The sequence below is a fragment of the Protopterus annectens genome, chromosome 8.part0, assembly GCF_019279795.1.
Source record: "Protopterus annectens isolate FY-2018-M chromosome 8.part0, PAN1.0, whole genome shotgun sequence".
NCBI classification, from domain to species: domain Eukaryota; kingdom Metazoa; phylum Chordata; order Ceratodontiformes; family Protopteridae; genus Protopterus; species Protopterus annectens.
In genome coordinates this window covers 1,314,381,654-1,314,395,454 of record NC_056741.1, presented here as the reverse complement: position 1 = coordinate 1,314,395,454, position 13,801 = coordinate 1,314,381,654, and the positions used below count along the sequence as shown (strand labels likewise).

The following is a 13,801-nucleotide window of genomic DNA, read 5'->3' as shown; positions in this document are numbered from 1 at the left end:
TTCCTGTAGCCATTTCTAGTGACAGCAATATATTAATTTCCTGTAGCCATTTCTAGTGACAGCAATGTTATTAAGAATATATTACAAATGAACTGGAAAATAATTACAGGTAATCCTGATTTAACTGAAGTTTTAGGTAGCCAACCACATTTTGCTGCTAAAGGATCAGTGAATATTAAGACATAGCTAAAATTTCATCCAAATAATAATGTTAATTTATTTTTTAAAAAGGAAGGTACATTTGCCTGTGGGTTATGTAAACAATGCAGATATATTAGTAACACTAATATGTTACAAATCCCTCATTTGAACAGTGTATTTCAAGTTAAGGGATTCTATAATTGTAACAGTAAAAATATAGATTATATCAGTTTTTCCAGTACTTGCCACTGTTTTTATATAGGTAAAAGTGTTAGGTCACTTAAAATTAGAATACGTGAACATTTGAAAGCTATTAAAGACATGGATAAAATTAATGCCCTAAGCAAACATAGTATGGTATGTGAAGGGTTTAGAAAATGTCATTTTTCTGTTCTACAAGAAATAGATGAAGACTAAGTTCATTGGTAGTTGTAATAAGTTGTTAGAAACTGAAGAATTAAGGTGGCATATTATCTTAAGGGCTGACAGAAAGCCAGGTTTAAATGAACATATTAATATACTATATATATGTATGTATATATATATATATATATATATATATATATATATATATATATTAGTATACTCAAATATAGGATTTTATAACATATCTATAGCATTGTTGATATGAAAAATGACCCTTAAAAATGAATGCTTTTACTTGTACACTACTTTAACAAAGGGTTTTATATAAGCCGCGGTGGTACAGCGGTAGCGTTGTTGCCTTACAGCAAGAAGTTCTCCTGTTTGATTCTCAGCTGGAGTGCCTTCTGTGTGGAGTCTGCATGTCCTCCCCGTGGTTGAGTGGCCTCCGAAAAACATGCGTGAATGGGCGTGCCTTCGCTGAAGGTTGGGCGTCGGGCTGGCAACTCGGCACCATAAAAATCTACTGCCAATCATTAGTGGACTGGAGTTCCGCTGTGGTGACCCCTAACTGGGAAAAGCTGAAAAGATAAACAAACTATTTTAACAAAGAGTTTTGATATAGAATGATATAGAATGGATGAACAATTAAGCACTGGGTATTTAAGGTAATGATTTATGTTATACATATTTTCTGATGAAGTTCCTTTGATTAAAAGTGGAACTAAAGCACTAAAAAACTTCGTTGTGGTGTTATTACTTTCATTTCTTTTTTTCTTCATCTCGGTTCTGAGTTGCACCTCCAGGATTTTTTATATATATATAAATATATATATATATATATATATATATATATATATATATATATATATATATGTGTGTGTGTGTGTGCGTGTGTGTGTGTGTGTGTGTGTGTGCAAGGGGGTGTGGGTTGCAGGGGGGACTCCCCCCTGCAAAAACACATTTTAAGATATAATTCGTACATTCGTACTCAGGAGGTTTTCTGTGAAATGAGCTTTAAGTGAAATGAGGTCGGCCATTTCAGTTTCAAAGCAATGAAGATTCAATGAAATGTCATACACCTGATTTTGGCAGTGAAACAATTGTAATTAAAGGACCTGCTTTAATGTCTGAGCTGTTGCATGAAACACTACTGCAATTAGCACCTCTCCAATCTCAGTTTTATGTAGTTTATACTGCCACAAAACTAGTTAATTTCAAATGTTCAAAGACCATCTTTGACACCACAACAGCTGTAGAAGTCATGACCTGAGCTCTGCTACTTATATAATCAACCAGACTGAGGTACTGTTATGAGAATTGTTTTGTAACACACATAAACTTTGTAAACGATATGTACTCTATCTAATAAGCTGCTAATTGTTTGTATTCTGGGAAACCAATTTGAGTGTATGATGGCAATGGATTACACTTTAACGTGTAAAAGAAACAATGAGGGATGTTTGCCTACTAATGTGACTATTTATTCTTGACTAATCCTACAATGTATTACCTTTTAAAGTTACTTTGTGTAGCACTGAGCAACTGAACTATGTATCAGTTATGTAATCTGTCATTTGCCTGCATCACTGGGCTGGGCTCATCCTGTAAACAGGATTTGCCCAGTAAGACTAAGTTCGTTAACAACCAGTTCAGTAAATCAGTCAGTAAAGAGAGTAGTTTAAAAAGTCCTAGGCAGTGGACAAAGCAAGGAAAAACCCTATCTCTGGAACATAAACATTTCTATTTTTTATTCCCTGCAGCAATAATCACATGCTTATTCATTTCTGAATGGATCTGTATCCCACTGTTAGAGAGTCTTGAAGGAATGTACAGTTGCGTAAGTTGTACTTACCATAACAGTAGATGTTCAAATGATCACTGCTGCATTAGTCTTACCTATCTGGGTTATATCCTGCCAATGATATAACAGCTGGCCAGCTTCCAAAGCTTCAGAGCACCTTCCATGCACCCACACTGTCAAGCAGCTTGAGCTGAGCTGACTAAAAGACAGTTTGGGCGTGAAGGCTTTCGGACCCTTTCAGAGCTTTACTTACGTTGAACAATATGCTCCTCTGCAAAACCAAAGTCCTACAGTCTATGCTGAAGCTCACTTGATATGAAACTGGTGAGAGGAGAAACCCAAATCATGTTCTCTCTCTTTATAGAGTGGAAAATCCAGAAACAGGTTTTCTGAGGCAACAATGGGAAATGAGAACGAACCACAGAGCTCCATTGTGGCCATGAGATATGTCATGAGAAGGAATGACAGAAATGTAGAGGGGAAAAATAAATAAATAGATAAATAAATAAAACAGCTCTCCATCTTTGCATAAGACTGCCCAACACACCAATGCTTCTGAGTCTGGACAGCAAACTAAAGGACAGCTCAGATTTTGTAAATGTCCAGTAAGAAGCAGAGACGTCTGAATAATGGCATTTGCTACAAAGTCTACATTTCAGGCATACAGACAACTGATTTATTTATTTTACATTTGTTGATCGGGATAGTCCAACTGGATACATGTCCATTTTCAGTGGAGGCCTGGGGAGAAAATCTCCAAGGTAGTCAGAGTCAAAAATATAACAATGTAGACATAATTACAGGTAAGTTATTTACAGAGGATACATGAAAACATGAGATAGGCAAGTTCACAGGTATAGTTATCCCTGGTTTAAGTCAGGGAAAAACATTGACAGTAGGCAGAAAGTAATATATTATATACATTTATGAGGAGGGTTAACCAAGCTTGTTACAGTGGCAAAGCCAGTTTAGTGCCAGATGTCTGAGTTTGGTTTTAAATTGGCAAAGGGAGGAGAGCAAAGTAATGTCGGCTGGAAGGAGATTCCAAACTCTGCCTACAGAGTTTGCAAAGAGGGCATCCCCAGCTGTATTGTTAATTTTGATTGTCTGAATTAGTAATTTGTTTGAGGATCTAAGCAGTCTCTGATTGTTATGAGGGGTTATAATATTCCTTAGGGATGGTGTATTATCTGGATTATAGAGAATTTTTTTAGCTATAGTCAGAAGGTTGTATTGGATTAGACTGGGAAGTTCTAGCCACCCAAGCTGTTTGAGGTAAATGCAGTGGGGTGTCCTAAATGGCAGGCCAGTGGCAAACCTGGCAATGTGATTGTAACAGGATGACAATCTATTTAGGACCAACTTGTTTAGATTAGAGAAAAAGGGGGAGGCATATAGATGTGTTGGGATTAGGTGGGTGTGGGCTATGGCAATCCTGGCTGGAGGGGTTAGGAAGGTTTTTATTCTATACAGTGATCCTATTTTTTAATGATGTTCTTGATTAATTGATTGACATGCAAGTCAAATTTTAGGTTATTATCAATAATGACTCCTAGTAGTCTTGTAGAGGGGTCGGGGGAGAAAACAGTGCCATCCTTCGCATTAATGTTAAAGGTAAAAGCAGCAGTCCTTTGTGTAGGTGAGAAGAACAGCATTTTGGTTTTCTGGGGATTTAATAACAGGTGACATTCAGAGAGACAGTTTTCTATGGTATTAAAGGTGGTCTGGGTGGCAGACCTCAGTTCCGAAGGAGATATAGCAGAGCAAATCAGGGTGGAGTCATCAGCATATTGGATACAACTGACATTTGGGATGACAGTGTATAAGTCATTAATAAAGATGGAAAACAGTAGAGGCCCTAATACTGAGCCTTGTGGCACTCCAAAGGTGTTTGGTAGAATGTTAGAGAGCTTGTCTTTCCAGCGAACAGCCTGCTGCCTCCCACTGAGGTAGGATTTAAACCACAGCAGGGCTTTGGAATCTAGATAGAAAGTTTTCAGGGTGTGTAACAAAAGTTGGTGATCAACCATATCGAATGCCTTGGAGAGATCCAAGAAGAGGGCAGAAAAGATATAACTGTTGTTATGGTTGTTTATGGTATTGTTGAAAGCCAGGAGGGCCGAGGTTGTGCTGTGGTGTGGTCAGAATCCATGTTGGGTATCGGCCATGAGGTGATTTTGGATTAGGTGGTGGATGAGTTGTTTGTGTACACATTTCTCCATTATTTTTGCCAGTGGGGAAAGTATAGCAATTGGTCTATAGTTGGAGAAATCCGAGGAGGATCCTCCTTTATGTAATGGGATTACATAGGCTGTTTTCCATAAGGTGGGAATTTTTGCCTCTGTTATGGTCCAATTAATTAGAATCAATAAAGGATAGGCAATGGCATCAGCTGATTTTTGTAGGTACTCAGTGGGGAGTTGGTCAGCAGCGAGTGTGGTGGGTTTTAATTTTTTGAGGAGAGAGCGAATGAGTGATGTGGGCACTGGTTGGAGGCTAAATGAGGGTTGGTTTACAGGGGTGGTATTATCAGGGCTGGGGGAGCTAGGAGGTAGTTGGCTAGTTAGGGTGTGTCTTGTTTCAGTAAAGAAATAGTTAAAGCAGTCTGAGACATCCTGAGGAGATTTATCAATGGTGGCAGCGGGGATGGGGGTGGATGTTTTTCCAGGGTGAAGTAGATTTTTCAGACCTGCCCAGAACTTCTGAGGATTGTTCCAGTTAACTATCTGTAAATTATGATAGTATTGTTTTTTGTCTGTTAGAATGGATTTTTTAGTTTCATTCCTAGCTTGCCTGTATTTAACATGATCATGGGGGTCTTTAGTGTAGCGCCATAAGGCCCATAATTTGTTTTTGCTATTGATTTTTTGTCTGGTCTCTTTAGAAAGCCATGGTGCAGTTTTAGCTTTTGTTCACTTTGAGTGGGCAGAAGCATGCAGATCTAGGATTTCAAGAAATTTATTGTTGAAATATGCAACTGACTCCTCCAGGGGAAGGTGTTTTAGCATAGACCAATTACAGGAGATAAGTTCCCATTGGAATTTGGCAGGGTGAAAGTCTTTATTGTTTCTGACTTTCCTGATTATGGGAATTTGTGGGATAACAGCTTTTTGCTTAATGACATAAGTGAGGAGGTGGTCACTTAGGTCACTGAGAAGGGTACCCACAGTGTACAGTTGGGGGTTGCTATTTACAAGAACCCAGTCGAGTATGGTTTCTTTTTGGATGGGTTTACCTAGCCTGGTTGGGGTAGTTATGGTTTGTGTGAAAGCATGCAGGTTAATATGGGTAGAGGGGGATTGTGAGGAACAGGTGCTCCAGTCTATGTTAAAGTCATCAAGCAGTAGAGTTTCTTGGGGATAGTGACATGATAGCCAGTGGAGGGTGACTTCAAGTGTGTCTAAGTTGTTGCCTGGGGGATATACATACAGATTATGTTAATGCATTTATTTTTATTAAGCTGTAATCTTGTGGCAAGAATCTCAGAGTTGTTGATCTGAGGTGATTGGTTAACAATTCTGGTCACATTTAACCCAGATTTGTAAAGTATAGCTACCCCACCACCTTTCCTGGAAACACGGTCCACCCTGTGTATATTATACCCAGGAGGTAACACCTCATTATCAGTTGTGTGAGGTTTTAACCAGGTCTCTGATAGACACAGTATTTCAGGGGAGTGGACAGCCAGGAGAGCATGCAGTTCATGTACCTTATTATTAATGCTCCTAATATTGAGGTGACAGGCCAGGAGAGAGTTTTTTGTTCTACTGATTCTAGTTTGATAGCTTAAGTTACAACTGAAGGGGGTGCATTTACCAGAAGTGGATGGGCCAGGATTAGGGTGAACGTCACCACCGAGTATGAGGCTGGGTTTGCACTTAGTAATAAGTCTCAGAAGTTTATGTAAGAGTTTGTAGTATTGTCTTGATCTAAGGCTGGGGTGCCTGGGGTTGGTATGCTGAAAGAGTGAGCAAGGGGCTGAGTTGTTCCCATTTTTATGGGCATGGCTGAAGGTGGGATGCTTTATCTCTGGAGTAATAGTATGGTCTTTAGGGTATTGATAGCCAATAAGCATATGGTTTTCTTACAGGGTGAGTACATATGAGCCTAGCAGAATGGGTATTAAATAGTATTGGAACATTATGACAGAAGAAGAAAGTTAGTTGAGATCAGTTATTTGACTGACACTGTAGTACAGGAACTGATGACCAATTTAGGTAAATCAGAGTGGGAGGAGAGAGTATGTAAGTGAGAGCTGATAGGAGGAGGAACATGGTAGAGAGAGATGGGGGTGAAATAAATTCAAAAAATTATGGGAGAAATTTGGAAGAAACCAAAGGTACCATTGAACAGTGGAGAGGGAAACAATGAAATCCTAACAATAATAAAACTTACATACAATATAAAACAACCTTTGTTGTTTGAATCAGGAGAAAATTAAACGGTTTCAACAACCAATATGCTCCAGGTGTATAGTAGACAAATACACTATATGATTGTCATAGGAACATGTATAAATCACAGGAAAGCCTTTGCCAAAAAGTATTTGTTGAATCCTAAATGAAGATGATTACAAGCATAAAATTTCAAACGCCCTTATATAAACAATATAGTATTCCACCCCCAATAGTCTGTTGATGTGATTCAAAAAAACAGCAGCCCAAAAAATCGCAACAGTTATGAAATCCAATTAGGTATAAGCTAATACTCAAAATCCTCTGTGTTCAGGAAAGGTATATAGTTAAAAGGCATAGGCCTAATGTGTCCGTTGTTGAGAGCCCCTAATGTCAACCTAACAGATATTCACAAAACTAAAAATTAGATCTGGACAATGCTATGGTTGATAAAAAACAACCAAAAAATATGTCCCAGAGACAAATGCAAATGTTAATAACATATATATTAGTCCTTTAACTCTGTGTGTCCATGATCGAAAATCTTGTACCTTCAGGAACCAAATTGTTAAACGCCAAAGTATTCGAACAATAAACAACTAGTTGACATCCGCATTAGTCCCCCAATAAATGGAGAATCATACCATGAGTCAATATCAAGCCAATAGAGTATCCAACCAATATTTCCCAAACCTGAAGTGTAAAAAAACACAGTGTCACTAATGGAAAATAACCGTTGCTCAAGGAACCTAATACATTCAAAAAACAACAGTCCCAGTAGATGGCCGATGGCACCGATGTAAAGTCTCGGTAATTTGAAGGCCAGAAGTGATACAAAGCAGCACTTACAAAAGCTGACTTAGGCATAACGTGGAGAACGCATTAGACTCACCAACCAGGATTATCCAGCCAATAAACGACCTCCGTATAATCCCATTAACGACCATTTGTAAAGTCCAAAGTATCTGATTATTCAGTGCAGTTCTGTATACTTGGCAGTCTTTTCTAGAGTGTTACTTTCTATTTGACCTCTTTGTACATTTCCTAGATTACACTAAGTAATCATTTTAGAGTCAGGACCCCTTGTCCCTGAGGGAATGGTATAAGGATCTGGTCCCAAAAACGGCACATCATATGAACCCTCTTCTCAGGGGGATTCAGCCTCCTGAAGGTCACATGGGAACTTGAACTGATTCCCCATCAGGTATAGGTAATGTGCAGTAGACTGAATTAACCACTTGCTTTTTTGGCCATAAGAATCCATGCATTTCACACAAACTACAAAAGAGACTATTCAGGTTATATTTGCATTTCAAGTGATTCTAACTTTCTTTGATCTCTGCTGCATGTCAATGAACTACCACCAAAGACAGTAATCCACACAAAAATTATAAAAGTATAACAGCACAATACTTACACTGCACATCAAGTATGTGGTGAAGCTGTTTCTTCTGTCGGTTTAATGCCGGATGAGAGGCCTCACACGTGATTGTCTCCCCATCATTTTGTCGCTCCACATGAATGCGGATTGTGTTGGCAACACTAAATGTCTTGTCATTTTGCTGGCGACTAACAGCACCTAGGAACCAAGAAAAAAGAACAAGTCAATAATTTATAGTATGCCATGTATAGTTTCCATTAAAAACTGCTCCACAGGCAATACAATCTGTACATAGTCAGCTAACCTGAAAGGCATTCACTGGCAGTAAAAGTTGCAAAATTACCTCCTTCATGCAGTAACCAGCCTGAAGCTTATTAAAACAAAACAGTGGCAAAAAAAGTTGTGAGTGGCCCAATCCATTCACCTAGTTATCAAATTAATAACTGAACAAAACTTTTTTTTTTTACTTCTTTACACAGTAATTTCTACTCGTGGCTGAAATGGCAGCAGCTTCTAAATAGCTATACAAGAAGATGAAACTAGAGTTGTTTTTGTTGTTGTGTCTTTCGGCTTTTCCCAGTTAGGGGTCGCCACAGCGGAACTCCGGTCCGCTAATGATTGGCAGTAGATTTTTATAAGCCGAGTTGCCAGCCCTGACGCACAACCTTCAACGAAGGTACGCCCATTCATGCATGTCTCCACACAGAAGACACTATAGCTGAGAATCGAACAGGACAACGTCTTACTGTGAGGCGACAACGCTACCGCAGCACCACCACCTCGAGTGGATATAATGGGACTAACAACAACAAAAAACAACTCTAAGACTGATGTATGAATAGGAATGTGTTTACTATATGCGAAAGACTGTGACACATACACAGCTGTGCAAAATATATGTACGAATAAGCTATTCTAGTTTTCAGTGTAGTTAGCCTCATCCCAGTGTTTCTTTTTCACAATACAATAACTTGTAGTAGCTCAGTTTTAAGAAATCCCTTTTCAACTTCCTGACATCATTTTTTTTTGCTGCAACACATGTATATCCCACTTCTTTTACTACTTTTTCATAGCCTGCATGAAACAAAGAAAATCACAGTCTGTTCTGTAGTTATCATTGTTAGCCTCCACCCATAGTTTTACATCCTAGCTCTGTGTCTTATTAGAACACTGACATACTGTACAGCACACATTAACAACTAAAGTGCAACTTGTTTTGGAAAAAGTTAAATGCTACAGAAATCTTTAAGCAAAGAGGAAAAATCACATATGTTTCATTTCTTCATATGCTTAGATTATCTGTGCATTGCTGTTATCCACATAACTGCAGGAAATTTACAGGTAATAAAGAATGCCTTAAGTTGTTTGAAGGTCCCTTGTCAGGTATATGACGTATCAGCTTTTAGCACATAGAATTAGGTGGAGCTTCTGTTTCTGACCACTAATTAAGAGACTGCAGATGCAGTATGCAAAGTTGCTAGAACTACATTCCTGAATACTTAACAGAAAGTAGTAGTAGCATATACTTCCCATAAATCATCATAATTCAGAAAAAAGAAGAAATTCTGACATTTTTTTCTAGCTGTTAGATAAGTGACCATTACAAGTGAATACAGAAACAACTCACCTGACCTACTGCATCTAAGATATGTCATATTACCGAGACACAAAGTGCATTGTGGGAGGTAGAAAGGTAGGCAAAGGATGTAAAAACAAAACTGTCTGCATATATATAGGTGTGTGTGTGTGTGTGTGTGTGTGTGTGTGTGTGTGTGTGTGTTTGTGTGTGTGTGTGTGTATAGATTTTATATGTGTGTGTATATATATATATATATATATATATATATATATATATATATATATATATATATATACACATGCATATAGAGAGAGATACACATATATACACACACTTAAACACATAAACTTCTTGGAGTGATTATAGAAGATAACTTTGAATTTGACCTCCATGTTCAAAATAACATAAAAACCCTTACCAACAATTAGGAATGCTCTACAAGCATAAAGACTTCCTTTGTTACACCACCAAAACTACTTTTGCCACTACCTGCCTTCTCCCTCTTTCTTATACGGTGCACCATCCTAACCAACCTTCAGGCTGCATTTAAAAATAAGCTGGAGGCATGCTATAGTAAGGGTCCAAAATTTGCCACCAACAAACAATACTGCAGCCACCACACTTTTGACCTTAAGGCATTGAATTGACTTGAACTGCCTCATCACTTAGATTACATACAGCTTATCTCTACACATTAAATTGTTCACAAAGCGATAACTGCCCTGCTTTTACTCCTATTCTCCATTCCTCTCACCCTAATAGACTACTTTGATCTAATGAACATCTTCTCATCATAAATAAACCCCACAAATCCTCTGACCAAAGTCTCATACGCTGTTACTGAAAATGAAATTCTATCACTTGGCAAATTAGATCTCCCTCTAACCTCTCCAATTTCAAACTACTATTAAAAGGCTACCTAAATAAAACCTGGGTCTGCTCCTGCACTACCCAAAGCTGAATTAGTCCCTCCCTCCTTCTATCACCAGCATACTTTGACTATGTTAAGAGAGAAGGAATTCATAAAATCTATTTCTTAAACAAAGATGAAATCATTTTTTGCCTAAGCTACGAGAGTACTCATTCTGCTTAATGGCATGTCTATGAACTGCAAGTTGTGATCTATCCAAATATTTGCACTGTGTATGTGTAGGGTCACACTGTATGAGCTGAAACCGAATTTTTACTTAATATGTCATTCTGTATTAGGCTTTGTAATAACCTTATTTAACTGTAACCATATTACGTCAATGTGGAGCTTTTTTCCCTGGGCCTCCACTGAAAATGGGATATTATCCCATTTGGACTTTCCTGGTAAACAAATGTCAAATAAATAAAAACATAAATACACAAATATAAATTCTAAATAATGCATTTGTGGAGTATAGTAAATTATAAATAATGATATACAGGTAAAGTGATGCTGAGGCTCTAAAGAAAAGAAAATTTTGGGTTAAAACATATGCTTCCAGTTTTGGTAGGAATTTTCTTTAATGAGAACAGAAGAAAACTGGTATTTTAAAAATGAATGGGGATGAGCATACATCTGCATTACAGAATGGTATGGAGGAGTAATCAGGAAGACAAGACACTGATAGGAAGTGGCAAACAGCCTGAGAAAAGGTCAACAGAAAAGGTATACCATTTTATAGAACCATAACATGTTACAAAATAAACAGCTTAATAAAAGACTGACAGTGATAAAGTAGCAGCTTATTAAAAGAAAAAAGTAGATGGCTAATGTCAGTGGCAGTAGCGCAACAGGTGGAATACTTGCCTTTAGTGTGGGTTCTATTCCCACCCCAAGTAGATGGATAGCTGACACTGCAATGCAGTAAAAGGCGGGGGGGGGGGTCTGCTGTACTCCTGTTTGTGTCATCCTTCAGATGAGATGTTAAACTGAAGTCCCACCTGTATGAATTGGTGGTAGGTCAGATAGATATAAAAGATCTCATGACATCTGTCAAAATGAATAGGGGTCCTTTGTTTAATACAGCATAGCAATATTTACACATTTACAAAAATCTACATATTTACAGGCACATATATATAAACATTTCTTACTATTTATTATTTTCCTTATATCTTCATCGTTGTTCTTCCATAGCTGATCACCACTCCTGCTTCCACAATAATAATCTGATTTTTCATAACACACCTCCCAGAATCCATTTCCCAATAAACAAAATTCCATTCAGTTTTTAATTCCAAATAACCCATATTACACAAAATAAATAATTATTTACCCTTCATTCATATCTATATTGTGTCATTAATATTCTCAAAAAAATTTCTTCACACACATTTTTTCATAGTTTCACCACTCTAACATTTCAAAAACATGCCGTTGTCCCGTCCTCCCCAAAATTAAACATATGGTGTCTATTTTGTTTTTATATGGCCAATTCCCCTTTACTAGTAGCTTTTTTTCTTAGCAGTCTCAATAAGAAATCCTGACACTCTGCTATTTTTGTACGTTACATTTTCCTTACTTTAATGGATTTAATAACATCTTCTGGTAAATTTACTCATGTATTTAAGTAATAATATCGTTTCATCATATTATTATGCTATATCTTTCTAAATTTCTCTGTATCATCAATTTTTTATTTTCCATGTTAGTATTTTTCTTGACAAATTTTAATGTCTTCATTTGCATATTCTTTTTCAGTTTTTCTTATTCTCATCATCTCCCAGAATTTTTTATAATTATATTTAAACATTCTCACTATATTTAAACATTCTCACTATTACATTTTCATTTCCTTCCTTTATCCACTATAATATTCTCTACAAGTTTAAAGAAGCAAAGCAAATAAATGGATTTAGTAACCGCAGTCTCCCTTCATCTTCACCCATACACGACACACCTCATTTCACTAGTTTTATTATTGAATCCCATATGAAAAATACACTAATTGCACAGTTTTTATTTTATATTGAACTGTGATCACATAAACAGTTAACAAATACTCTATTTTACGTTCGATTCTCAGCTAGAGCGTCTTCTGTGTGGAGGCATGCGTGAATGGGCGCGCCTTCGTTGAAGGTTGTGCATCAGGGCTGGAAACTCGGCACGTAAAAATCCACTACAAAACATTAGCGGACCGGAGTTCCGCTGTGGCAACCCCTAACCGGGATAAGCCGAAAGACACAACAACAACCAAATTCACCAGATAAACCATTTTCCTGAATGCTAATCTAAACATCTTCTACAGAATACATATTTCTTTTGTTCTTTTAATAAAACCTCCCATTGTATCATAACTACATATTTTTTCCAAATTTTATTTCTATCAGAGACACTTCATTCATTGAAAAATACACACACCCTAATTTTCAAAACATCACTAAAACTCTTACTTTTATCTTTATTCAAGGTTATTCTCATTCCCTGTAAACATCCATTCAGGCAATCCAATACTTGCCCATCCATATCTTGGTCTCGGCAACTACAACTATATTCTCTGAGTATGTCAAAACTGCTGGCATCACCACCTCCTAATGCATTACATATCTGGTTCATTTTATACACTTCTTCACTCATGGCTTCATTAATCACAAATGCAAACAATATTCCACTCAAGGGATATCCTTGTTTTTACCACACACACTCCTAATTCTGTTATCTACTCCATACTTATCCATAACATCCCACAAATCATTTATTTTATTTTACATTTGTTAACAGGGAATGTCTGACTTGGAATGAGCCAATTTTCAGCAGAGGCCCGGGGAGAAACGCTCCAGATGCATGTCTTTGTAACATGGGAGGAAACCGGAGCACCCCGAGGAAACCCACACGAACGCAAGGAGGACATGCAGACTCTGCACGGAAGGCACCCCAGCCGGGAATCGAACCGGAGAACCTCTTACTGTGAGGCGACAACACTACTGCTGCACCACTGCACTGTCCGGACATCATCATGTCCTACTGAATCAAATACCTTGATAATATCACCTACCATAAGTTTTACATCCTCCTTATATCATCCACAATTTCTCTCATACCCAGTAACAATTCTTGACATTCTTTCCCTTTTATACTGTATATAATTTCTTCCATAACATCCATCATACTTCTTTCCATTCTCTTCTGTATTATTCCCATGAAAATTATAATCTGTGTTATTTATTGT

At 37.5% G+C, this 13,801-nt stretch overlaps 1 protein-coding gene across 1 annotated transcript in view; it reads right to left on the bottom strand.

The window, feature by feature from the left end:
* Nucleotides 1–13,801, bottom strand: part of CADM4 (cell adhesion molecule 4) — a 1,113,916-nt gene that overhangs the window by 781,492 nt on the left and 318,623 nt on the right. Inside the window, exon 5 of the mRNA XM_044079430.1 lies at nucleotides 8,120–8,281. Within this exon, the coding sequence (XP_043935365.1) occupies nucleotides 8,120–8,281 (162 nt within the window). The remainder of the gene's footprint in view (nucleotides 1–8,119; nucleotides 8,282–13,801) is intronic.